At 37.8% G+C, this 27749-nt stretch overlaps 1 protein-coding gene across 7 annotated transcripts in view; it reads right to left on the bottom strand.

Annotated features, from left to right (window-relative positions):
• Positions 1–60: 60 nt before the first annotated feature.
• The window catches only part of LOC127363455 (RNA-binding protein Musashi homolog 2), a 231717-nt gene continuing 204028 nt past the window's right edge, over positions 61–27749 (bottom strand). Inside the window, exons 11-15 of one of the 7 annotated variants that reach the window (XM_051399889.1) lie at positions 27134–27253; positions 14486–14665; positions 10287–10441; positions 6976–7046; positions 61–5851 (exon numbers count right to left, since the gene is read on the bottom strand). In XM_051399889.1, coding sequence (XP_051255849.1) covers positions 7005–7046; positions 10287–10441; positions 14486–14665; positions 27134–27253 — 497 coding nt within the window. In that variant the 3' untranslated portion in view covers positions 61–5851; positions 6976–7004. The remainder of the gene's footprint in view (positions 5852–6975; positions 7047–10286; positions 10442–14485; positions 14666–27133; positions 27254–27749) is intronic. The other 6 variants (XM_051399890.1, XM_051399891.1, XM_051399893.1 and 3 more) reach the window with 6 other exon arrangements.

Genomic DNA, 27749 nt, shown 5'->3' with positions numbered 1-27749 from the left:
TTTTCATCTAAACAAATATATTACAAAATAATAATAATACAATGAAACAGTGAAAACAAGTAATATAACAATTCAGTTTATTTTATTTATTTTCCAGACAGACACATCAATTTCTGGACCACAGTAGAGGATGGAAACCTTTCACAGACATTTTTTGTCAATATTATTATTTGAAAATACAAATATAAAATTAGACTTTCCACATTTGATATGTGAGAGACCCCCATCCATTATTATTATCATTATTATTTTTTTTAGTATATTTTACAACAGGGCTTAAGCAAGCCATATGATAACCTGAAAGATGCTTTCAGATGTCAGTCAAGTCTGTCTGTCTCTCGCCATAAAAAGTCGGTTAACATAAAAAAAAGGGGCAAGTGTTAGGAATGGGCAGACAGCAGTGAAGAGAGCTCTGTGCTCAGCCTGCAGAAACATGGAAGCACAGCAGAGCCTCACACACTGCCGTCCATGCAGTCTGAAGAGCTTCCAGGCTCCCCTCTAGGCCATGCGGTCTGCTCCAAACTCGACAACACGCCAGGGGTGAACTCTCGTGTTGGTGAACATAAGCTAATAATGACGGGTTCGACTATATGAACCTGGGTGTAAGCTGTGTGTAGTATTCTGTATACAGCTGAGGTCTCCAGTCTAACATTGTTCAGTTCAAATGAGTGAAAATTGCAAGTATATATTCATCTATACACATATATATTGCAACTGTATGTATATATTTAATAATGAGCATGGGTGAGATGGCAATGGTTTGGACTGAAGGGGAAATTCACCCTCAAACGACGACAGTACAGTTGAACTTGTGCTATTTCTGTCACCTTGAAGAGTTCAGTCTAGATTTGTGAACATGAAGCAATCTTTGTTAAACCCTGGAACAAGAGAGCTGACACTATAAATGGTGGTGTTATGGTAGAGAGTCACTTTGTGGGACTGGGAGACTAACTTTGTGGTCACTGTGACAGTATCCAGTATCTCTCAGAGATAAGGGCACATTGTCTGGTTTAAAACCATTAGCACCACTATGAAAAAGCCTCTTTTGGGTATAAATGCTCAAGAACGTTCAATGAGCCTTCAAAGTCAGTCTAATTAATTGGAAATGGAGCGGAGGCCGAAACAGTCCTTGTCTGATGTCCCAGCTTTTTGGGAGACAGTTGCTCATATTCATAAAACAGATTTGAATCCCAGACGACAGAAATCTCATAAGTGCGTGCGGTTTCAGGGTGGGATTTTCCCCAGAACGGATGGGATAAATGTTTGGCCATTGCCTAGCACTTGCCTCAAGATTCAAGTTTAAATGGATACGGTAGTACACTACAAATGTCAACACCTTCCAGGTTGACTTTTTTTCTTTTTTGATTATTTTTTTTTCTTAAACCAAGACCCCTCCCCTCTCCCCAAATGGATAAGCTAGTCTACTAAGATGTGTAACATTCATCAGCTGTAAACTGCTGTCAGTTTGAGATAAAATGAAATTACAGCAACAGAGCCATGCTACCTTAAAGTCCAAGCTACAGGATCACAAAACAATAGAAGAGTCGATTCTTATACTGGGTAAGAGAAAATCAGCCACTTCAAGTTTTATTTTTTCACTTTAAGAGCCACCAACAGTGAAACAAACAAAACAATATTTTATACTTGTTGCACTGTTATTGGGTTTTCAGATGAAATGGCAGCTAAAATTGGAATCAACTAGAGCCACTAATGAGCTTCTTGTATCGGTTTGTAGGTGGTCTGAGTTGTAGTTTACTGAATGAAATATTCAGATAGATTTAAGGGACAATGCTGCAAATGAACTGGAGGACACTTATTTTATCCTGTGAGAATAAAACTGAACTAGTGCTCATAAGTTGGTACACTCAAATGATTAACTCCTGTTATATATATATTTTTCTATTGTTGAGATATTTTTGACATTAAAATGTGCAAATGAGTCAAACATAAGAATTAATACTTGTTATTCTTTGGAATAAATTATTTTTATTTTCTATAATTTTGGGCCAATATCAGTAACTTTTATCATTTCACAATGAAGTATAATATTGTTTGACTTGCTAAACACGTGGACATTGTCTTTTGGAGGTAATTTTTTAATGTGCTGTATACTAGCTAGATTCATTGGAATAATTTGTCCATTAGCGTCACTAAGAAAGCTGCCATTACTGCACATACTGTATGTAACCTGACAGTCTATACTGGACGTGAAGAATGAACAGACATTGATGTTATTTATTAATGTAACAATATTCAATTTTAAGACCCCATGAGATAAGTGAAATAACTGATATAAAACCTAATGTTTTATTGAAATTATACTCAAAACAATAACTCAATCTGTGGCTGGAGTGTGCACACAGCTTGAGCTCCTAAATTGAATTGGCTTGGTTATAATGGTATAATGGTTTGTTTTTGCTTGAAACACAGCTGCCTGTGTGAATCCAGCAGTTCTGAATTGTGGACCCGCTTTGACATGATGTTTTGAGCATTTAAATTCAAGTTTTAATGTAATATTTTCTGCCCTAATTTAGCTTAGCAGTGAATCACAGCTTTAGGGTGCTGGTCAAACATCAGGACCCAAATTTAACCATGTAATAACTAGCCTGGACACACATACCTCATCCTTTAAACACCTGCTAATCATCCTCTAGAGCCAGAGATTTTCTGTTTAATGGAGTCCTTTGCAGTGGTCTTTTTTTTTTTTTTTTCTACATTATCGCCTCTACAATTTCAATACGTGTGAACATCTGATAACAGATTAAAACAAAAACTAGTTCCCAGAATCTAAGATTAATATTATTAGAATTATTGGTAAAGATTTTGAGAGAGATAAGAGATCAAAAACAGTATCATCTAAAAATAACAGTGCCTGGCACCTGGGAGAAGAGTACAAACGTTAAAAGATATAACAGCACTATGACTGATAGTATGACTACTGTGGTAATCATTGGTATGTTTCTTAAAAAAATATGAAATATCTCTTACATAAAATCTTTTTCCATGATTATAGCTTGTGTCCCCTCTTAAAAAATAATCAAAAACAAAAGTTTTGCATATCTAGCGTTAGCATTTAAGGTAGTATGGCACACCCCTTTTAAAACATTCAAGGGTGGGGATCCAAATAATGCCTTGTGAACAATTCCATCTTACAGCAACTGTTTCTCTATTGTTCATCCATGAGAGCTTTGGTTAGCTGAAACCATGTGAGAGTGGCAAAAACCAAAAAATAAAACATACAGGGAATAAATTACAATGAACCTCTATCAAAATAATTGTCTGCAAATATCAGAATAACATGATCATTTAGAGAAAGGTCTATCTTGACTGGTCCTAAATCCACTATTCACTACAAGTATTATATTAATGAGTCCTATATAACATCTACTTTGTAATTACAGGAGATAGAAAAAGAGCGCGAGAGGGAGAGGGATAAATATGAGAGAAAGGAGAGGTAGAGCAAGGGAGAACAACAAAGACCACTACACTGGTATCAAAGACAGCACTCTGTTTACAAGTTAACTGTGATTTCTTTACACACTAATGAAATACATGAATGATCAACAAAAGAAGTAGGATCTCTGAGGATGGGGAATGGAAAGAGAGAAAGCAATGGATGCACAGTACATTTTAATAGTATATTACAATTATTAATATATAAACCACAAAGTATCAATAAAACTCTGATTAAACTTGAAATCAGCAAAGAAGCATCTTTCTTTTTTTATAGTTTTGTATTTCTTATTTTCTTTTACATTTGAACATTACAAGGGTTTTTTTTTTCTTTACTCTTTAAATTATTACTTTACCACACCTCCGTATCATTTACTTTAGAAGTATCCAGCATATTTCTTTACCTGGTTGTTTTTAAATAAAAAGAAATCAGACAAGAAGTGGGTCAAATGAAAACAACAAAATACACCTGCAGCAGGTAAAGTATTTCAGAATACACACCATTCATTCCATCAGTGACTTTAAAAACCGGACTGCACTCTGGAGCATATTATATCATTATTAAATGTTTGTCATGAGTAAAATCATTTACCACACATACTGTGTAAAACCTGGTGCAGTGACAGATAGTGAATAATTCAGTGTCATTTTTTGACCCTGTATAAATATCTTTAGATGAGACATGGGTCTAATATATAAAGAAATCCAAGTGTACACTGCAACATATCAGTTACTATTTCCCAAGCTGTTAACTCACCTCAAAACCTTGAAGTGTTTGTCTAGTCGAGAATACATTAACCCCAAAAATCCTTCATACTATCCAAAAGCACAGGGCCGTTTTTAAAAAGCCAACATATACATGTGCAAATAGGAAAATGGCCTGTACTTTACTACTCACAGTGCAATGATTACTCGCTTTATTACCTTTCAGTGTTTTCAGTTATTTTGCCACTAGAATAAATTAAACCTGCCAATGATTCCACAATAGAACTCACAAAGGCTGAGGTATGGTATCAAAATGTTTACTTTCCTAATTCATTCAAAAAAGAACCGATTCAGAGAACAAGCGTTACATAAAGGCTCTAGCACAGAGCCCAGATATTGTGTTCCAAAAATGAATCAGGAACAAGCAGGATGAAACAAACAATAACATACAACTAACAAGTTCCTCTCAAGAGTATAAAAGTGTCAGGATGCACAGAGCACTGTAAAATGCCTGGTTCAAGTTCTAATCTTCACATCTAAGTACAGTGTGCTTTGGATTAAATCGTCTTTTTTCTCTCTCTCTCTTTGAAATGATACTGATATCTTGACAGTTAGACAAAAGATACCAATCAGGCTCTTTTTTTTTTGTTATTTCTTAAAACTGTGTTGACTTAACTCGCCGTTTGTAAATTTGCTGGTATGACACTTTGTAAAATTATTTCAGCTTCAGTATTTACAGAGCAAGTGTGTTCTGTTTGTCTGTGGGGTCATTATACCGTCTTCCAGCAGAAAAAAGTATAATAATAACTGTTTACAGCTTTTTCTTCTATTCACACGCTATAACATGTTCTTTTGACACACCATCACAAAAATATGCTATTCTCTCACTGAGTTGGTTATATGCAGTGACTGGAATAATATGTACAGCTACATTTCTTTTTCTCAAGTTTGAATTCACAATGTAGTTATATGAAATTTGTTATAGCATATATATATATTTCTAAACAACAAAAACAACACTTATAAAAAAGGACCATAAAAATATTGGAGTCCTCTTTGTATTGCCCAAAAATAGGTAATTATGGTTAACAATGAGACATCACAAGAAATAAAACAGCTACTAAGATTTATTACTTAGATACCCTCTTTAAATTTTCCTTAAAATTTAATTTTTTTTTCTCTGAGTCTCTCCACACCAAGCTTCTTTTTTTTTTTGCGGAAAGACTGGAACATCCAATCGTTTCTCCTTTACACTAACTGATACAAAGATGAAGACATGACTTGCAGATATTCTTGGCTATGACCCCCGTTCCTCAAAACCAAAAAAAACAAAATCCATTTACACAAATATACTATCAGAGAAAATAAAATGACACAAAATTAAGGTCAAACTAAAATGACTTCCTAAAAACTAATTAAAACAAAAGCTAACAGAGGAAGGAAATAGGTGAATGAAATCGACGTGAAACATCATACCAAACCAGGTTGTAAAGTTATAGGAGGTTTGGATTATAGTACAGCAGTTGTTATTTTTCTGAGATGACTAACGTTTTCTTTTCTTCTTCATATGGTTCCGTCTTTCGTTCTTTTTGCCTGGGTGACGCTGTAGTGCTTGAAGTTGGATAGCATCACCTGCACACAAAGCCAATTAGAAACTTCGTCCTGTCTTTCCTGGGCCACCAGATATACTCTGCTGGGTGATAGAGAAAAAAAAGGATAGCAAGAGCATTAGAAACCATTCATTTGCGGAAATCCTGACCATGAATACTGCGCTGTATAAGATTTGCAGTGACATTAAATGACAGAAATGGACATGAATATGTTTGACCAAATACAATATTTTGGTTGCCCACGAGGCATTAACAGCATGAAACAAATGTGACAGCAATTATCATAAAGTGCAGCAGGTCAAAACGTGCTGCAGGCATAATAGAAGTACACATAATTACAGTAAAAAGCAGCCTGTTTAACAAATTGTATGTTTAAACCCTAAAAAGTCGACACTTCTTACACCTCTTGTTAACTTAGCAATCGTGTTCATGCGTGTGCTGCTACTGTTGAGTCTATATTATTGCTTAGCTGGAAATAACCCATTAAACAGCAATTTAAACACACGTGCTCACAAATGAGTTCAACACACTTCACACATCATATCTACAAAAAACGGCTGGAAGCAAACAAAAAGCAAAAACATTTTGAATGGGTTTCATACTGTACATATGAGGGAAATTAGCAATAAAAATGAATTGACTTAATAAACATGATGAAACTGAAATATTCCTCACAGACAGTTACTGTTTGGGAAATATATAATGATTCAAGGCCACTGACTTGTTAGTAAAAGGTTTTTTTTTAGACATAGCGTGTAGTAAAAATGTGATGACAGTTCTTTCCTTGGACAACCAGACCTTAACTCAGTAATCATGTCAGAAACATTAAACAGTAAAATGTATGTGACACACTGTGAAATATCTGTAAGATTATTTTAGGATGGAAACATTTCAAAATGTTAATCAGAGAAAAGAGAGAAAGGAATGCAGAGCTGGTAGTATGTGTGTGAGTGCGACTGTTCCAACAGTAAGTTACACAAACAAACTGGTCATGATTGAGCGGAATCGTTTAAATCGTCTTCTCTGCTGTCTCTTTTTGTTAAGACGACCACCTTGCCGAACTCGTGAAGAAGAGTAAACATGCCGTTGCGCTCACGCTTTACTACCAGCTCTGTCATTCTGAGGGAGGTGAATAAACAATGAATAATGTGATGAACATATATTAGGGAGAGACTGATAGAAATGCACAGTAAATAAAATGCAATACCTCTGATGAGATGGCAACCGGCCACCTGCTCAATGGTATCCATTTGTAAAAGCTGTCGCAATCAACGGGCCCTAAAAGTGTACAGTTAGTGCTTTTGTCAGTATGCATTTCAAGGAGAGAAAAGTGAGTATCATATCAACTTTTTTTTTTCTTTTTTTTTTTCAGCTAGCATGATTGTTTTGATTCAGTTTGATCATGTTCAGCAGCAGAGCAGGAGACTATATTGTCATTCATCAATGATCAGAGTTAGATATACTATATAAAGTGAATGCTCCCATACTGTGTTAAATCATTCAAAAATAATCCAACCTTTAATTTCTATATGAAAATAGTCCTGAGGTTATAATGACCTGAGTGTAAAATATGTGAAGTAGATAATAACAACACACACACACAATCCCTATATTCATGCTGACATACACAGCGGATTTCATCTGAAAGCATGCAGAGAATGGGATCATAAACTCCCCTCAGTAAGATCAGTGTGTTTTTTGAGTTTTGAATGCTTTTCATTATGTAGCTCAGTTATCAGGACACTGTGAATATCGCTGCTGACAGGTCTGAAGAAATCCTTGAATTCACACACAACACTGAAAAGAGAAGCACTTCCAACAGCGATTATCTGTCTTTATCACTTCAATCAACTAATTGCACTCTAATTGTCTTGCAGAAAAAAAAAAACCAGTTAAGTTCATTACGGCTTCTTCACAGTGGCTGTTTTGATATTGGCTAAAGGGATTAATAAAATCACTGGAGCGTAAGAGCAAGGGACAAATCAGGGACTCCGACGAAGTCATCCGTGAGGTTATGACATACGGTGATCCTACGTGTATCCAGTTCAACAGCATCCTCAGTGAAAAATGAATTATAACACATTTTAGTTCTGAATCATTTCCTATTTTAATGTTCTGAATAGAGAGATCATCTCGCCGAGAGCAGAAAGTCACAGGGCCGCTGCATCACCTCTCTGCTTTATTGCACTCTGTTTGATTCGCTGGGTAATTCTGAAGTGGTTATTTAGTACAGCTGCATCACAGCCACAATTTGACATTCTGTGAGGGAATCACAAAACCTAGCCTGAATTATATGGGTAAAATACAGTGCGTTTGTCACTGATCTGCTTTATAAATTAGCCCCTTTAAAACTGGTTTAAGGTGGATATGAAAGTCAAACATTTCTATGCAGATTTTTTAGCAATTGGGGCACTGAAAGACTTGTTTTTAGATTCTCTAACTCAGCAGTGGTTACAAACTGTTGCAACAAATGGAAAATAATGGAAACAAATCGCCTCATTTCCATCTGTAAACTATCTGCTGGTAAATCTGCTTTGAAAATGAGCCAGCCGGGTCTTTCATAACAAATATTTCGCTTCCTACACTGAGACCAACAGATTATGGCAGATAGCCAGTGGACCTAAAACAATTAATAAAAGAGGCTTTGCTTAGGAAGCAAAAAGCCAATAAAATGCATTTTCTTGTTAAGCTCCGTTTTTGTTTGGATATCATAAATCAATTATGCATACTTACTAACATTAAAATGAGCTATTTTACCCTCTCATGAGCCCTTTGCACATTTGCACCAAGTCACAGTACCCCATACCGACAACATTACTGCTGTACAATCTCACATTCACTTCATCCTTGCTAAGCCGTTACACTTAGCCCCACTGATTCAGTGTACTTAAGTGATAAATCTCCTGTACTATTTCTCACAAGAGAGATGAACAAAATGTTGTACCATGACCAAATGATAAACTTGCCATAAACTCAACCAAAAAACCCCCCACAAATAACTACAAGAATACCACAACAGACCAGATTAATCTTTTTTTCGTACTTTCTGGTTAATGTAGAAAATTCAAGTTAATGATATAATGTTTGGAAAGAGTGTCTTCACCCTGTAGTCTTGCAGTGCTCGCTTGCAGTACTAATGGGCTTGTTGTTATTCCACCTCAGTTAAGCCATGCATTAATTAGCTTCTTTCAGAAAGCAGGTGTTATTTTCATAACCTATACTGTGTCACTCAGTTCAGTCATGTAAAACAGTACAAACATGCCCCAACAAGCCTGCCAGTGAGTCTAAGAGCTCAGCCCTGATGCACTTTGCTAGGGGCCATACAATTCTGATGGTAATATTTTAGATTAATTATTCAGTGAGGTCCAAGGTAGAGTAACAGACACGGAAAGTAAACAAATAGCTGATGGAGACTTATTTTGGGGACTTTGTCCCTTGGTCCCTTTGTTGACAACAAGGTCCTAAACATAAGCTACAATATCTGGGCTACTACATAAATAATTTGACTGGTTTAACTGCTAAATAACGTAGCTTCATTATTGCAGCCTGGTTGAAGTTACTCTTCACATTTTTATTGGCTTTAAGATGATCTCTCCAAGAGTTGGGAACCTATTTTGTAAATTATATTCCCAAATTTTGTATTAAGCTCTACTCTCTTGCCAGGCTATGTCTTTATTGTCACTAACATTATGGTTGAGGGCCTACAAGCATTTTTCTTGGTGTCATCTTTTTACAGTAAAAGCAAGAGGCAGGATTATTAATGTTGCTGCACATCACCTAAACTGACACACAGGCCTAATCCAAACACAGACTTAAAACACCTCTGTGTTACTGTCACCTCTACTCGCCCTGATAGACTTGCGCTTCCAAGTTGACATGGCAACCGGCAGCTAACTGATCAGCAGGAGGAAAAAGTGCAACAGCACCTGGCTGAGCAACTGCACCTGGACAAGGACACTGGGAGAGACAAAACCTGCTTGGAAGCATTGTCCTAGTGACGGAGCAAACTCAAGCTCTGGGACAGATGGGTTTCTAAAAATAAAGGAAATTTGTTCCGGGGAAGGTGACACAGACTCTGAAGTGAGGTGATTTGTGCAACAGCTAAGGGGAATAAACATTTGCATTTGACACAGATAACTTTGAGAGCTAAGACGGGGTTTACCCTGATGTACAGAATGCTTATGGGACCTCTGAACTCAATGACAGCAGAGACCTCTCTGCAAAGAAATAATCCGTACTCTTAGACTGTGCTGAATGGTTGATTTGTACTCTTCTGGGTTTAGGATATTTGCTGGAGGGATATTTTAGGGTATAGAGGCAGGAGGTGGTTAAGTGGAAGAGAATACTATCTTATAATTAGTAAGCTCCATTCTTTATGAGAAAAATCATGTGCTGAATTGTTTTACCGAACGTCACAATCAAAGGCAGTGTGCATTGGCTTAGAGTCTAATTTTAGAAGAGGCAGCTGAGCTCAAGGTGCGGTCAGACACAACAGAAAGTCTGCATTTGAGTACTCACTGTGATGCTGGGACCAAACCCAGAGCCAGGCTGAGGGCTAGCAGCACTGATGTAGTTGCCCACAGCCGAATCCTGGCTGCTGGGGCCGTACAGGTCAGCCACAGGCCCTGGACTGTTAGCACCGGGGAAACCTCCGGGCCTTGACGGGTTGGTGCCTGCATACAAACACAGCGGGGAGCAGAGCAGCTCAGAAAAACCCAACAGCGATCAGTGCGATTCTTACTTGCTATGACTCAAAGGGGAAACATTTAAATCAAAAGAACACATTACTGGATTCATAGGTTTGTCTCAAATAACTTGCTTATAGGTCATATTACAGGTTAGAGATACTTACTGCTTATATGTTCTTATATGTTCAATTTCATTTCACATCGACTGACAAAATGGTGCAGGATTTAGGTTGAAACAACCAAAATTAAGGGTGAATCCAGTATGATATTCTAAATATTATCTACATGCTGTGTGTATTATGCATAGGAGTAACATTCACTTTGTATAATCATGCACAACACAAAACAAGCACATTTCTAGAAATACTTCCACCATGCTAATAAACTAGTAAGGTTGCAGTGTAAATGTTGCCATGCATAATGTGAAGGAGTACTTGTAAAACAACATTGGCTGTTGAATAAGAAGAGTAACACAGGATTCTTATAGTAAGAATTATAGATTTCACTTGAGCAGTTTGCACCCAGATATTAGAAATACTTTAGGCTTTCCTATATGACCTCATGACTCGCGGATGCCGGCAAGAACCTACTAAAAATATTCTTGATACTTTCGGCTGTGTGTTTCAGCTTTTCAGTCTGCTGGAGTAACTTCAGGCATAAAGCAAAACAGGTACATGAGACAGGAGAAGGAGGGATAAGGGGGAAATATAAAAGCTTGACCCAAGTTCATCTGCAGGTCCAAACTCAGGGGGGATAAAAAAGAAATACTGTACATGACTTACCACCTTCGCCCTGTGAGTAAGAGCAACTCAGACTAATAAAATGTCTTTTGAAAATCCAGAGGCCTACTAAAGGCCAATAACACTGGCAATACAGGAAAAAAACAGTCAGGGAGAAAGAAAAATGCAGTGATCTCTTAACAGCAATCTCCTCTGCTGTCAGCTTCACGTAACCCTCTGTCTCACCCTTATTCAAAGACAGACTGTGGAAAAAAAAACGTACAACTGCATTAAAAAAGAAAAATCTTCCGACCACAGAAAATGCTCCATCTTGTGTATATGAGCTCATGAGCCCTATGATGCCTGAGAAGAAGTCTTAGTAGCATATGTAAGGAAATACAGAGTGCAACACATCCAATGTGTAGACACACAGCCAGTATACAAACTGTGTCGTTGTCATCATAACATGTCACTCTCAAAGCTACATCGGACATGTCAGGTCCATTAGAAGCACCTGAAAATGTAGTCTAGATATCCACGTATAGCACTCTAGTAAAATGAAGCCATCTCACTAAACACACATCTAGTGCAGTTGACACTGCTGTTTAAGTGTAAGGACTTTGAACAGTGAGCAGCTAGTGCTCTTATCTTGCCTGCACAGCCCCCAGTAGGCTGGCTTATTATATAATTAAGATTTTTTTTTTCAGTTGAAATGGCAATCCTCATTTCCTATGACTGGTGATTTTTATTAGAGTGTGGCTCAACCCCTCTCCCTGTGAAGCTAATTTTTTTTCATTTAAATGTAGGGTCTGCACTGGTTCTGCATTTAGTTCGGGGAGGAAAAAAATCCCAAGTGCAATGTGGGTCAGCTTGTTGTTCAGAATAAGGTCCACTGTAACACAGAGTAGTGTGTTACTATTCATTTAGATTTTTTAATAAGGAATGATTGTGCTAAGTCTTTCTTGTACTTGTGGCACACATACGTCCAACTAAAAGGACAAAAAGGACTGTAGAGAAAATCACTTGACGCTAGTAGTAGTGTGTGTGAAGTACTTTGAAAGAAAAATGGGAAGACCTGAATTAATGTCTAATGTATAACTCTATACATCTGTCTTTGTCATCCAAGTTATATTTGCTTCACTTTAACTCCCTTGAATCTAGTACTAAACACAGATGTAGGATCTGTGCACAAGAACAGCATTTATCAATGAGATTTGCCATCAAACTGCATATGGAAGCTATTCTATTCTCCCTTTCAGGCTAGGAATCTGTGTGCCACCATCTTCACTTGTGGGCCGAGTACTTTGTGAGGAGCACGGCTACTCACCAAAGCATTTGAACAGTAAAGACATTATGAATAAAATATGGGTAATCTATGACCTACGGCTGGTAATCATCATCACCTAATATACACAGAAGTCAATTATACTTCTTGAAAAACATTAATTTCTGCTCTCATCTACTTTAAAGAAATATCTAAATAAACAGTACCATTGTGATTCTATTTACTACAATGTGCTATAATGTGATTTTTATATCATTAGGCTCAAGGTTGGCAACAAATATAAAGTCTATTTCACAGACAACAACCAGATAAATTGTGTTACGATGTAATCAAGCCATGTTGACTCACTCAGGATTTGAAACCTGTGCTTTACCAACCAAGCAAAACTCAAACAAAAAACAACCACATATCGTCCAAAACAGTGACTTACAGTAGCTGCTACTAAAACACTGAGGTGACACAAAACCCTCTCTACTCTTATGTTAACAGTAATGTACAATAAATTAACATGCTACAACCAGGCCTCAAAATCAACAAAGTCAGTGACATTGGTGTGTGTATATGCAACTGTGTATTAAATAAAACACTTCACACTGCTTAACAGATCTATAGGAAGTAAAGAGTCTGGTGATCTATGTCTGTAGTGCTACCACACTTGCACAAGTGTTACGACAAACATTACTAGGACAGCAGGCCTACACGAAACCCTTGAGAACTCCAGAAAATCACATCTGCGTAGTTGTTTCTTTGCAACCTGTCTGTGTCACTTTGCTATCCACTGTGTTAAAGTTTGTACAGACAGGCTGTAGGAAATGCCAACATCTGCCTGGGGGCAGCTGACCCACACTTTAACCATTGGAGGGAGAGTTGGCCCCACACTGACTTTATTTGTCCAAAGAGGACCGCCCCTTTTGTTTTCAATATTTTTTGCTGCTTTTATTATTAAAGTGGAAACACAGTAGTGAAGACACAAGATTGAAGGCTATGGCAGGATTCAAGCCCAGCAGGGGCACTAGGTCTCCAAAGGCAGGGGACCTAACTGCTGTGTGTAGGTCAACATTGTCACTGGCACATCTCCCACATTGCATACCTCCTTTACTTACTAACTACATTAGATGAAATAAACATTGGTGATCATTTCAGTGCAAACATGATCATGAGCCTATAAATATCAGAATTAGATAAACATATAAATACTGCAGGATTAAAAAAAAAAGGTTGTTAATCCTGAAGACTACTGTCTGCTCTCAAAGAAACTGTATGAATTCAACAATAATTTTTATACATTGCATGCAGGTATTGAAATGCCAATGTGCAGTATATTTTACTTGTCAGTGGAATCTCATCCCTGGCTTTTGAAAGCTATGATTACATAAGGTAGATAAGAGAACATCAGAAAAAGCACACCAGATGAAAATGTGCTTGTACCGTGAAGTAATGGCTGTATTATGCAAAAATGTTGTCTTTTAAGTGTCTAACATCGCACAGCATTTCTACTGATTTCGCAGTTAGACTTTCACACGCTAATAACATGAGCAATCATTCTTACACTTAAAATACTTAAAGGGTTCGAGTAAAAAATTACACTCACTCCCACACTTAACTCGTTCCTTTGCTCTTCAAAATTCACATAAACTTGAGCTGTGTTAGAGAGGCCGGTGTACTCTCCGACATCATCAGTAGTTATTTTGTTCACATGCAAATGAAGGATTACATTCTGTGTGTGTTGGCCCCTTATGTGCAAGCAGGGGCTGGAACATAACTTCACAAAGAAACAGAAAATCTACATTAAAAAATTGAAAAAAAGGAGGAAGGACATGCAATGCTATTTTTCCAGCAAGATGTTTTTTTTTAATTGTTTTTTTTTTTTGAAGGGGGAGTTTCTTTCCTTAACAAAATCAAGAGAAAATGTAAAAATAAAAAGAATAAAGATAAATAAAAAGATTAGATCATCTGCATGGAATAATGTCATGAATCAAACTGAAAACTCCAAAACGTGGATGAGATAGATGCGCATATACAAACCTGGGTTCTTAAATTGATCCGGGCTGTGTAGGTGCTGGAGGGGGGAGTTGCAGGCGGAGGTGGCATGCTCACTGTGCAGCATCTGAGCCGCTTGGGGCCCCAGGGAGCCATAGTCAGCAAAGGAGCAGGGCCCCCCCCTCTGGTCACTGGGCGCAGAGTAAAACCCATAATCGGGGAGGCCTGGGAGATACAGTATAGGGTGGGGAGGGGGAGGGGAGGGGACTCCATCATTGTGGAAATCAACTTTTTCATTGTCAAAGTCAATGTCCAGATTGTTGAGCATAGCCTGGTGTTGTGTTACACCATTTTTTTCAGTTACATCCTTGTGTTTTGTCTGCTTTAATTGGCCCTCCCTGCCCTCCCTCCCCAGCAGCTCCTGCCATGTGGCCAGGCCCCTTTGGCATATGGTCCGTGTTTGATACACTAAGCTGTATCTTATACATTAGCTGTACAATTATGGATACATACTATCTCTCCCTGAAAGAACACAATTAAGACCTCCTCAATTAATCTAATGCCTTGACTTGATTCAAATGGACCAGTAACAAGAAATAGAAAACATACATTAAGGCCACAGCTTTGATATTGACCTGTGTCCTCCATGTTTTCTTGCAATCATTAAGGAGTGAGATAAAACTGAAGAATCATTAAAACACAGGTCAATACATTTCTCATTTCAAACCGACAACTCTTCGCCAACATACCTGAAGGAAGCTTTTGTCATTTAAATGAAAAGAAACAGAAAGCGCACCAATCAATAATTCATTTAAAGCCTCTTTTTTTGACCAATAGCAACAGATGATAAGGTTTTTATGTGAATGAAATACAGAGACATTCGTGTTTATTGATGATAGGCATTCTGAAGTGCACTAAGTACTCTAAGCACGTCTCAGATTGGCCTCTTCCAATGATTCTCTCTTTGACACAGATGGTGGATTATCAACAAAATGTCTTTCAGCAATAAGTCGTGCTGACATTTATTGCCTGTCCTCTTAATCTGAGACAAGCTGCTCATATAAAGAGTGCAATTAAAAGAAACTGCTTCTTCTCACACCTCTTTGATAACAGAGTTAATCTACTCAGGAGGGACTAAGATTGGTGACACCGGCTTTTTCATGCTGGGTTTCCCCTGCTGTGTGTTTGTGTTTTTTTATTTGGGTCCTGGAGCGAATAGCCATTCAAAGCCACTTCACCTCTACCCATTCAGAGTGAGACAGTCCACTTCTGCCAAATGGAATGTAAGCACCAGCCATGTTTCTCCCCGCCAATGCTTTTTAGCACTCTGATCTCACCACTTGTGGGCTGTCTGCCCACTCATCAAATTATAGGCTCCAAATACGGCAGGCTTCCCACGTACGTCACATAATGCCTGACACATTGAACAAAGCTCAAGAACCAATCATTCCATTTACTTCACTTAGACAAATGTCACTGAAAATTGATTGGCCTTGCTAATGAGGAAAACTGGATCAATGGAATAATTATAATGGGTGGAAAACATTTGACAATAGCACAAACCATGTTATTGGGAATTCATAAAGAAGCCATTCTAATATGTCACCAGTTCAGAGCAGTGTACAGACTGGCTCCAAACAGGCATTACTTTCCATTTTACTTTAACTTTCATTATACTTCATTAGTGATTGTGAACACATTTGCAAAAATCGCTTTCATATAACATACAATTGACCATGAACCATGTTGTGAGAAAAGATTAAACGTCATCCTGGTAAAAGTGAAGTTGCAGCATCTTTGAAGTGATTACATTACATGCATATAGCAAACTGAATATAAGCGACATTTTTACTCATGAAAGGAGTTATTCGTATTTGCATGATGCAGATTGGTGAAATATTATGATTATTATTATTATTATTATTATCATCATTTAGACCAAGCATTAAACTACACACAATAAAATATGGGTATTAAATCTAAATATTGTAAGCAGAGGATTATTGAAATGGGTTTTAGTTATTAAGTTGTTTCCATTTGAGATAAAGTTCTAATTGTAAGTAACTGGACCACATTGAGCTGGGCAGACACCAGGTTTACTTTAATCTTGCAAATTATGTATACTCACGTTTTAAAATTTGCCTTTCTACTCAGCCAGAATCTGCAACTTTTACACAGACATGCAACCCTAATCGCTTGTCCATTGACAATTCCAATAAAGTTTATTCAAACAATACTACATGTCATTAACAATGTTTACAAAAAGAGAGAAGGGCAGTATTACTTTACGTGCAATTCTATTATGAACAGAGAGCAAGAAGACTGGATGGAATATGCAGGGCAATTGTTCTGCAGCAAAGCTCCATTTCATATTATAGTTTTAGCCACAACACTTTACTCCCCTAATATTAAAACAAGCTAACTACACTTTGTAATGGATCTTTTGACATCAGCAATATTGGGAATTATGGAATACAACTACCGACAAAAAATGCAGACAACCAATGTTGCAGAAATCCATACAGCGTCTGCCCAGAAGTACAAAAAGTAAAAATCTTATCAAGTGTCATTTAAACCAATAACCAATTCCCCAAAACAATAAAGACAAATCTTATGTAATTTACCCTTTAAATCTATCAACTACCACCTATCGGGCGAGAGTTTTCAGTGAGATTGTACATAACATTTAGCTAGACGTTTTCAGACGCCGCATTCCGCTGCATTGCCTGCAGGTGTGGCTGGCTCAGGTAAGAAACTGGCTTTGTTTGCCGGATAGAGGCAGCTGTACAGGAGTAAGACTCAGACACTCAAGCACAAACATACAGGCACACATTCTCAAAGCCATATATTTTCATCAGTGGCTATCTGATCTGTTATGCAGGATGAGACTGGGCAGTGTGCGCCCACAGCTGCATTAGTATCACCGATCATATCGCTGTGCCACAGACCTTCCCACTATTAATATTCACACAATCTATCCAGAACAATGGGCCTTTCTTGGACTCCTTTTTTTTCCACTGGCCACTAATTGGATGTAATTACTCATCTACAAAACAAATGAGCGTGCTGAGGTTGCCTTGGAGACTAGATCAGGGGACCCAGCAGTGCGAATCGTTCGCAGGGCTTCATTTATACTGGTAATTATCTCCCCTACCCCCACCCTCTTTCCCTTCTGCCCTCAGTGACCAAAGCTGGCTGCGAGGCGACAGAGAGGGGAGTGTCTTGCAGTCATCTGTTACTGACATCATCGGGGTGGCTCTCTTTAAGTGGATAAATGCCCTGCTCTCGTTCCCACTTTGCCAGGTGACTGCCTTTAAGGAGGAATCACAAACCTTGAAAGTACTGCTGCTCTTTTTCTCACTAGTTGGAAAATAAAACTAATCACGCTGATGATAAAATATAGCGTCATGCTCCTGGGCCTGTTGGGACTTCAGAATATGAGAAAATATTTCCTTAAGTTTGCCAGAGTTCTGCACCAAGTTTGTGATTATCCTTATTTCTAATCCCAGAGAAACTAAAAATATTAACTAACACAGAGGCACGAAACGGCACAGTTAAAAACTGCTGGAACCTGCTATTACCCTCAAATTGATCAACAGGTCTTTCAATACAGGGACAACAACAAATCCTGTATTTATAATATTTTTTGACACTAGGAATGGTTTGCTAAAATCAGTAATGTTTACAAACACATCAGCTAGAAAAGGCCTTGATTCTGAATTCTAAAATCAACAAAATATTTTCACTTATAAGTCTATTTGAATATACATGAATATACTGTTTCTACAGTCAACCGTTAGAGAATACTGGGAATTGGGGAATATGAATATCTATTACCAAAAGTTATTTTCATTTCTGCAAGGAATAATTTTTCATGCAGTCACTCCTCCTTTTCCCTCGTGGCGCCACTGAGATTCCTTGGTGGCCATCAAACCACATCACTCTACAGAAGACGTCAATAAACCTGACATGCTGCTTCTCAAATTAGCTTTGAATTTTAGAGCTGCCATAATTAGCTTTTCCATTTTCACCAATGTCATTTAAAAATAGCGTGAAAGAAACTAACAGCTCTTTTGCTGTCTAGCCTTGCTTTCACTTTCCATTTGAAATAATCTTTTCTGAATGAATGGCTGAGTAATTAACAGCACTAGACACTCTTTTCAGAGAGCACAGACATTTCATAAATAATACATATTTAATGTCTTGTCATTTTGTGTTCAGAGAAGCTTGGCTAATTAATTTTAACAGATGATTTCTTCTTGCATTTACTCACCCATACTCGGGCCTCTGTGTTTTTTTTTATTTTTTTTATTTTACTTTTCATTTTATGCCTGCTTTTCCCTTTTCTTGCTGTTCTTTCCAGTAATGGATAAACTCAACAGAGCTCATTTCTATTTACCTTCAACCATGGTTGGGGAATGTTTGTGGAAACTAACAGAGGAAGAGGAAATGTGAATCGCGGGTAAAACAATGCACAATAATGTAGTAAATCAGTGCACACTAATTTGATATTAATGCAGATTTTAACCTGTGTGAGATCTGGCCTGGGACTGAGAAAGGGCACTCAGTTATCTACAGTCGGCACAGATTATCCTATTGTGAGCAAGCTCACAGCTGACAGCCCTGGCCTTTTGGCTGAACACATTTTTTTCAAACATGTCTGGTCAGGCTTATTTGGTCTGGAGAAATCTAAGACTCACTATGACTGAAATCTGAGAGAGATACTGGCTACATCTAATTGTCATTTAGAGGAAAATATGAATTACGGAATTATGTTTTACAGCAAAACACACATTTTATGTTAATATATTGCCCAATCTTCTCACATCTAACACAAATTAATTTTGAGGCATTTATCTCACAAAACTGTCTATATTGCTATCGTGTGTTGAAATAGGTATACAGGAAACTATGCAATTCACTTTACAATTGTATGTAAATACAAATAAGAGGGAAAAAAGGTCTTAAAAAAAATATAATAATGTCACTTCAAAATAAAGGTATAATGCAACACATACTGTATTTCATAACAGAATGTACTGGCCTGACGACAAAATATCTTACTCCCATCAAGCCTTCAGTAAGTTTTCTTTGGAGAGTGTGTTACGTATGCAGCCCCTGGAGGGCCGAGTGGTGATGTCCCTAAAGGCCTGCGCCTGTAACCTCAGAGCATCTGCTACCCACAGCTGTGAGAGCCACCGTTCGTGGTGGAGGCGCAAAGGGACACTTTGCCCTCCCCAATGTGTCACATCTTTCCCTGGGCCTTGAACAAAAAACCCGAGCAGGATGGGCTTGGCATGCCTGCTCATGTTATTTTGCACCAAATACATGTAAAGCGCCTCTGGCCTCAGAGCTGGGCTCTGCAGATTAGCATCTGGGACAAATGGACCTGAGCTCACCAAGAGCCAGATTGATTAAGACCAGTGCACACAGCCAATCCTGGTCTCCTCTCGGGCACTGCTGAAGCTCACAGAGCTTGTTCGGAGGAAAGTGATAAGGATCTTAATTTGGAAATGTCTGTCACACGAGTTTCCTTCTTTTCATTGGTGAAGAAACAAGAGGTGGGAGAAGAAGTGAGATGAGTAAAAGAGACAATATACAATAACTAACTGAGGGGAGGAATGGGTTTTAAAAAATGTGAAGACAATCCTGACTCTCAGTAAAACTGGCAGACACCTCTGCAATTTATACTGCAGTCCAATTTCTGCACAACATTGACCACAGCCAACTCCATTTCAGTTTCAAAACACCTGAGTCAAGTCAGACATACTGTACATAGCAAGTACCCAGACATCTAAAAGCAGCTGAATAGGGCTTTGTGCACACCGCAGGTAGAGCCAAGATCTGAGACTGACATTTGAGCTTCCCAGAAAGCTCAGAGGGACTCAGGAAAACACTCAACCAGAGTAGACTGGGACCTGTGAAGTTCCCCGGACTGTCAGAACCATCTGCATCACTTGCATTTTTCTCTGTTTGTATCTGACAATGCTATAGCACAGGAGATTTCAGAGAGTCTACTTTAAAATGAGGAGAACAGCTAACCTTCTTTTACGCTTTAATCTGTTTCATTAGGTTTAGAATGTTTTGTCAGTGTGCATATCAATAAGCAAGCTGTTGTTGACATAAATGTCTAATATTTGGATTCAGTTCATGTATCAGCTACCTGTCAATATCAGTTAGAGTGGCTACTGTGGCTCATTTATGCAGGTTCATCCTTCATATCAACAGCAGAGGTGGATTATACTTGTCCAAAATGCAGCCCAGGTGCTGGTGTATGCATTAGTCATCTCCAAATTAGCAATTTCCTCCTTGCTGCTTTACTATGCAGATGTTCAGCTCCTCCAACTGATAATGCCGCTGCCCTTTGCATCATCCAGTAGCACACTGTTGTATATAAAATCAGCTTCAAACCTGTGGTACTAGCTTTTTAAGCCCAGTATGGGCCGGCACCTCTCTACCTCCAGGCAATGGTAAACTGTGCAGGAGCCAGATCTCTCTGATCTACTTCTCGCCTGGAGCCACAGTCTCTCAAAAGTCCTCACAAACACGCGTCAAGACTAGTCCTTGTTCTTGCTCTTTCGTGGTGCAACATGCTCCTGGTAGACGATCAGGGCAACAAAATACCTCACCATCTTCAAATACACACTGAAGACCCAGCTCTTCAAAAAAAGCACTTGGACTGACACCACCTTGGATTTAACCTTTACTAAATAAAACATGCTGCCTTGTCTGTCCTAGAAGTAACCACAGCTCAGTGTTTTGTTTTGCAGTTGTGATAACTGGTACTTTTTCCTGCCTTAAAATGGGAAACGTGTTTACGGTCACAAGCTTTCAAAATACCTGCATTCTTTTATGGTAAGGAAACTAGTAAGTCCTTGTGTAGTTTTTAAATGTAAATCTACCAAAGAACTACTGTACTAGACTGCAAGAGAAGTAGTGGCCAAATACAAATTTTGCAGATGTAAAGTTAGTTACAAAGTTAGAAAGATGATGCAGAGACTACATCTTCAGTAACATTTCTTGTTATGGTACACAACTACAGCCGTGTCTAGGGTATAGTTTGCTGCAAGTGGCAGGCCACAGGGAGATGTCCAAAATACACCTTGTCATCAGCAGTGGTCTGTCATAGACAGGGAAGTCAGCATACTGTCATTTTGTCTGTTGAGCTTTGGGAGTAGGGTGAAAGTGCCCTCTGTCAGGGATGGAAAATGTCTTCCACGATCTCACAACACTCTGTGTGTATAGCTGACAAACAAGCCACACAGCTCACACAAAGGTGTGTCTACACAATGTCTCTTAAATAATAATAAATGTAATAATGAATGTGGTTCAAGGGTTGATATATAATTTTACTTTGGATATGTCTCGGGATGTTTAAGATTTTTTTTGTCTTTACATATAACTTCTGTGATTTTGAGTGTCAATTTAGGTGACACCCCACATCCCCTGCATCCCTCCTGCTGGGTCAAAGTAGACTAAGTATGTAATATGTGGTGCTCTATGGGAACTGTAGGTGGAGTCAAAGCACAAAGAATCTACACTTACATCTCACATAAGGCTTTTTTTTTTTTTTTACAAAGACCCTTGTTTGCACTAAAAATAGAGAATTTAGAAAAACATTTAACCATTACAATTGCTATTTCTGAGTTGATTTTGGACTGAGTAGCTGCAAATGAAATGGTAAGATAACACGGAGATACAGCAACATCCCCAGACACAGAGAGGAAGGTCAAGTCTAAACAATCTGTGCCCTCTGTTCTGTCTGTGTCTGTATAGAGAGAAGAGACCACTGAATGTATTAATCCATGTAGTAGGTTATTAGCATCTTACCAAACACTTAATAAATCATCAATACATTTTTTTTATCTGTCAAAAAGCCACAAACCACGGAACAAAGGACTGTATTTGTTATATCGTCATGATGCATTGGTGAAGCTTTTAACTGCGATAAATGGTAACAATAAAACAGGATACAGCTGATTTTGGTAATAATCTACAGATATGTTATGAGTTCATTTAAATCACATTCAAATTCCAGATTTCCTTGCTCTCACTGTGATAATATTCTTTATTTGCAGACAGATTCTGCCATTTGTTGAAGTAGCATGGAGATTTAACCAAGTGATATTTTCCTAAAAACTGCCTCATGGCTGTTCAAGTACTCTAAAACAGGCCCATGATGTCACTGTTTACCACTCTACCCCCCCCCCCTCACCTCCGTTCATAGTCATTTGCTTGTCTCCCTTCCATTTGCAGCTGTCAGAATTAAACTGTACATAATGGTTGCCATCACGTCTCTTGCTTCCTGGCTGCTGCTAACCCCAAATCAACATTCCTGCTTCTTAGTGATGTTCATTGCAATTGTTGGGCAAATTGTTTGTTTTGAAAATGCAAAATCAAATAGCCCGATGTGAAAGAAAGAGCATCTGATTGGCTTCCAGTGTTCCCTCTGTCGATTTGAATTAAGTGCAAATGAGGACAGGTGGGTGAATTTGTATGTCTGTATGTGTGTGCAGATGTAGATAGTATGCATACACTACAGTCGCTTGTGACTTGTGTGCTCATGTGCAAGTGTGTGCATCTTCAGGTGTCACAGCACATGACATTCAACAGCCATTGTCTACCGACTTTATATCCATGAGTGACTGCACAAACCAGACAACATCTGAGTTACAATTAAAGATTTTCACCAACAAGCTTCTAATAGTATGTCTGATTAGGAAAGACACTCTTGCCTAAAGCCTGGAGGCTGTGTGTTCAGTCAGGGGAGCTATTATTGACAGCTACTGAATGATCTACAGTTGTAAGGGTGGAAAAAGCAGGATGTCTAAATGAAGCCAACAAGTCAATCAATGCTGTGTTTAAGACTTGCATCCTGTTTTTGGAACAAATCTCTTGGCACATATTCGTCTGTGTGTGAATAGAGTGTGTACTGTAATTATGCTTTAATGGAGTGTGTGTACTGTAAGTTCATGTCCTCAGGCATCTTACATGCTAGCACAGAGGCACTGACTAACAATTTGAATATTTTAATTTTCAAACGTTTGTATCTACTCATATACTGTAACTTAAAAGTAGAACAGTAGAATAGACTTTAATTGACGTAGCGACCACATGGCAAGCAATCATTAGTAAGGTGTCCAAGTCACTAAAATGATCAGGTCATACAAGATAAAAAAGTACATGAAAAGGTAAAGAGGAGTAGTAAAAAAGAAGAAAACATGACTGACTTTAGTTTAAGTTGGTTAACTACTGCTGCTACTTACTTTCTACTATTTTAAGGGACAATCAACCATTATAGTGAAACACTGGGCAACTTGACATTTTACTATAATTAGGTTAGTTTACCATGGATAGTGATCATAATCTACTATATTAAACAAAACTAATTACTAATCTGGCAGACTAAAAAGACAGTATTCTTCTAGGTGCACTGCCTAGTTTCCATAGATTATCTAGCCACACTTTTTGGTGAAATGTTTGATATAAGGAGATTTCAAGGAAAAACTTTTGGATTCTTGCACATTATTCATAATCTAAAAGGCATGTGTAACCATATCTTTTACATGTCCCTAAAGGTCCAGTACAGATGTTTTAGGTCCACAATTGATTAAGGTTTTGTTCCAGAAACATCCAGCTGGTAAGATATTTACTGTCAGTTTACTGTTGAGTAAATTAGGCTACAAAAGAATAATATATAATAATAATATAATATATAATATAAATTCTACAGTACATCTACATTTAAAATTATTTCTTAGATTATCCTATTGTGAGCAAGCTCACAGCTGACAGCCCTGGCCTTTTGGCTGAACACATTTTTTTCAAACATGTCTGGTCAGGCTTATTTGGTCTGGAAAAATCTAAGACTCACTATGACTGAAATCTGAGAGAGATACTGGCTACATCTAATTGTCATTTAGAGGATGTTTTAGGTCCACAATTGATTAAGGTTTTGTTCCAGAAACATCCAGCTGGTAAGATATTTACTGTCAGTTTACTGTTGAGTAAATTAGGCTTTTCTCCTTTTCTTTTTTTTAAAAATCCTTTTATTTGTGTTTATATAATCAAAAGGTTTCAACAACTCATTATTTCATGTACTGCAATTATGTTTTATAAATCTTTGTAATAAGTTGAGTTTGCAAAACTCCATTAAAGTGCTTAAATCAGAAGTTTCAGTGAGGACCACCCAGAACTGCAACACTGCAAGGTGAGCTGCAGGCTAGTACAGTGAACTAAATATGTCCATAATGTAAGTTATTGTAGAGTTATGCCACCTGGATGTATTGATATCTAACAAAGGTAAATACATGTGAGGGTATTTTCAATATATCACTTTGATGCAGTAAAAATTGGGATGTAAATAGTGCATTAGCATGTCGCTAATGTCACTAGTATGCTAACGCACTAATTGCAATTAGCGCGTTAGCATACCAGTGACATTAGCATAGTGTGCAGAGTATCAGCCCACCCACGCTACTCTGTAATGGTAGTGTGTTCGGTGTTGTTGGCTAGAACATAAAGCTAAAACTACCTTGGTATAAAATAGTAGGACTTTTTGATTAATTAAAGCGACTGAGGTGAAGGGCATAAAGTTAGACAGAGAGAGCGAGTAAACTCTTGTTGGACCCTGTGAGGAGTAGATGTCTCCCGCCTACTAACATTACAGCTTCCTTTCGAACTGTTGCTGCCAGCCAGTGCACCATTTGGACTATTGCAGCATCCAGCCTTTATCCACCATTCCTCGTCTGTTCTCCATCTTTCCCTTGCTCATGCTTCAGGTAACATCCCATGGACTTGTGAGTGCAAACTAACATTACATGTGTGTTGTATTTTGGTAACTTGGACTATAGTGGTAGCAGCTGTTTTGTTTTGTGCTATGCTATCTATCCCAAGTCACGACTCAGGCATGCATCATTTTAGTTTTGGTTAAAGCGCACCACTTTTTATTTCAGTTGCAGTGAGAGTTATAGGGGAAACACACTTAAGTGCTTTTGTAAATTGTTTTGTTATTTATTTTAGATCTTTTGTATCATTTTTGTGTTTAAATATTTGTGTTAACTTTTAAGCTGAACTGTAACTCTCTTCTAGAATGCGACATTATACAAATATGTATCATAAGTGATTGTAAATTTGAATGTATTACTGTTAAACATAAAGTAACTACTTGAAATGACTGTAGAGTTGAGTAGAGTACCTCTTAGACATGGTGTCAACAAAATTTCTACACAAAGTAGTAAATTGGGAATACTTTACTCATCATTTTGGACAGTACCTCTTCTATTTTATATACCACCACCTCATATACCACCTATTTTACAGATACACAATGACTGGAAGATGCAGAGCTGTTCCTTTTGAGTCTACATGTGTGTCACAGCTGGACAGATGCAGACCAAACTCTAAAGAGGAGCAGTGGTCACATAGCAAGAGTGTGTTAATGAAACCCATTCAGGTGAGTAGAAAGTTTTAACAGTCATGATAATAATTTAATAAATAGCTTGTTGCTGTTGCACATTTTTTTTCGTTTGTTTACAAATTGATTTCAAACCAAACTTGCTCCACGTTAAGGCCTACTGTTGGAGTGACACCAAATGAATGAAGTCTTATCTGAATTCACCAAAAGATGTAAAGTTATAATATTAATGAGGGTAAACACTGAGGGTAAAACCAACCAGCTTGTTGGTCTGACACAGTTTGTGCAAGGCTTGATCACTGTGTATTCCAGTATGTGTGCTCATACTGTGTGGTCCTGTATGAGGGGTATAGAGTGGAGCTTAAAAGTTTTTTTCTTTTAATGGTGTGGGGATTTCTTTGATGTTCATGGTTTAAGGGTGTGTGTTTATAAATGAGACACTAAGCTGCATTTTTAAAATTTTGTCTTCTCAGAGGTTTGGCATTTTTAAAACTTGAATGAACTTGAATATTGGTGCCCTGTGTCACTGCTGTGTAGTGTCTGTAAAACTAAAGTGTTCCAGAATGATTGTTGTGTAGCAGCTGTTTTTAAATAAATAAATTGTTAAAATTAAATTTTATAGAGGTTGGTATTTGGGAAACTGTATTAAACGTATTTTATCACATTGTAATTTTTTGTCTTCTGTTTTAGAAGTTGCTTACATCTGATTTTACACGTCAAGTGAACAATGTTTAAATTTAGTTAGTTTAGTTAGTGTATACTAACAAGAATGAGTTAATGTTAGGTTATTAAACATAAATTATTGAATGTTAACATTTTGATACTTGTTTTTTATTTAATTTTACTTGTCAAAATGTGAATTGTGTTAATGCTAACTAATTATTCAAAGTAGATTTGATGCAATACACACAAATAAGAAGAGTTGGTAAAAATGTTAAAACTTGACTTTTACAGTACTTAGATTTTACTCAGCTTACTCGGCCGTACTCTATTTTTAGTCTTACAATTGCTGTATATTATTGGGTTATCCTAATTTAAAAAAATAAAAACTTCACTAAACTTATAAAAATGGTTAGAAAATGTTTTTTTTTTGGAGTCAGATCAAAGTAACAGTTTTTACAGAGCATCGTGTATATAGAGAGATCTTGGATACAATCTCTACTGTTTTGTTGCCGAGTGTGTGCATGTGGGCTCGGGGGACTATGTCTATGGGGAGAAGCAGAGCAGGAGAAGTTGGAGAGAGCAGCAGCCACACAGAACATGGACAGAGCGTTTACCTGGCCCTGTGCTCTGTGGGTACGCCAAGTAGCCGCCTCTTCCACGGGCCCCCCTACCTGAGCCACGCGCTGCTGCTACCGCTGCTGCCGCCACCGGTCCGTATGCTGTCGCTGGGAAGCCTGCAGGCACATACACACACATACACACATACATCACTTCCTGCACATGGATGAGTACACCCCAGAGCTACAGGAGAATGTTGATACCAGCACTGAGCTAGGGGATAAAACTATAGCTGTCAGAGACAGGGGCTCATGTCAGGGCGACATCTATCTCTTACTGTGATATTCAAAACCTTGCAGATCCACTGATCCACACACAGAAACAGACAGATAGCCACGAGCAACTCACTAGATATTAGATTAAAATAAAAATAGGTACGTCAACGTACTTATCGTGATCATCGTGAGGGAAATCTCAAATTACATTAAAACCATAAAATGAAATTATTGGTTTATGATTTTACAATGTAAAACATCAAAAACAATAACTTGCATGAGAGTGATCTTAAATTCTTATCTTCTAAATTTTCCTTTTATAGAAAATGTATGTCTGATTGAAAAGGTGCAAATTCCTATTCATCTATAAAACTGTGAGTAAACTGACTTTTGCAAT

This window comes from Dicentrarchus labrax, unplaced genomic scaffold (genome assembly GCF_905237075.1).
Source record: "Dicentrarchus labrax unplaced genomic scaffold, dlabrax2021, whole genome shotgun sequence".
Lineage (NCBI taxonomy): Eukaryota > Metazoa > Chordata > Actinopteri > Moronidae > Dicentrarchus > Dicentrarchus labrax.
The sequence above is the reverse complement of the archived record's forward strand: the minus strand, read 5'-3'. Positions and strand labels throughout refer to the sequence as shown.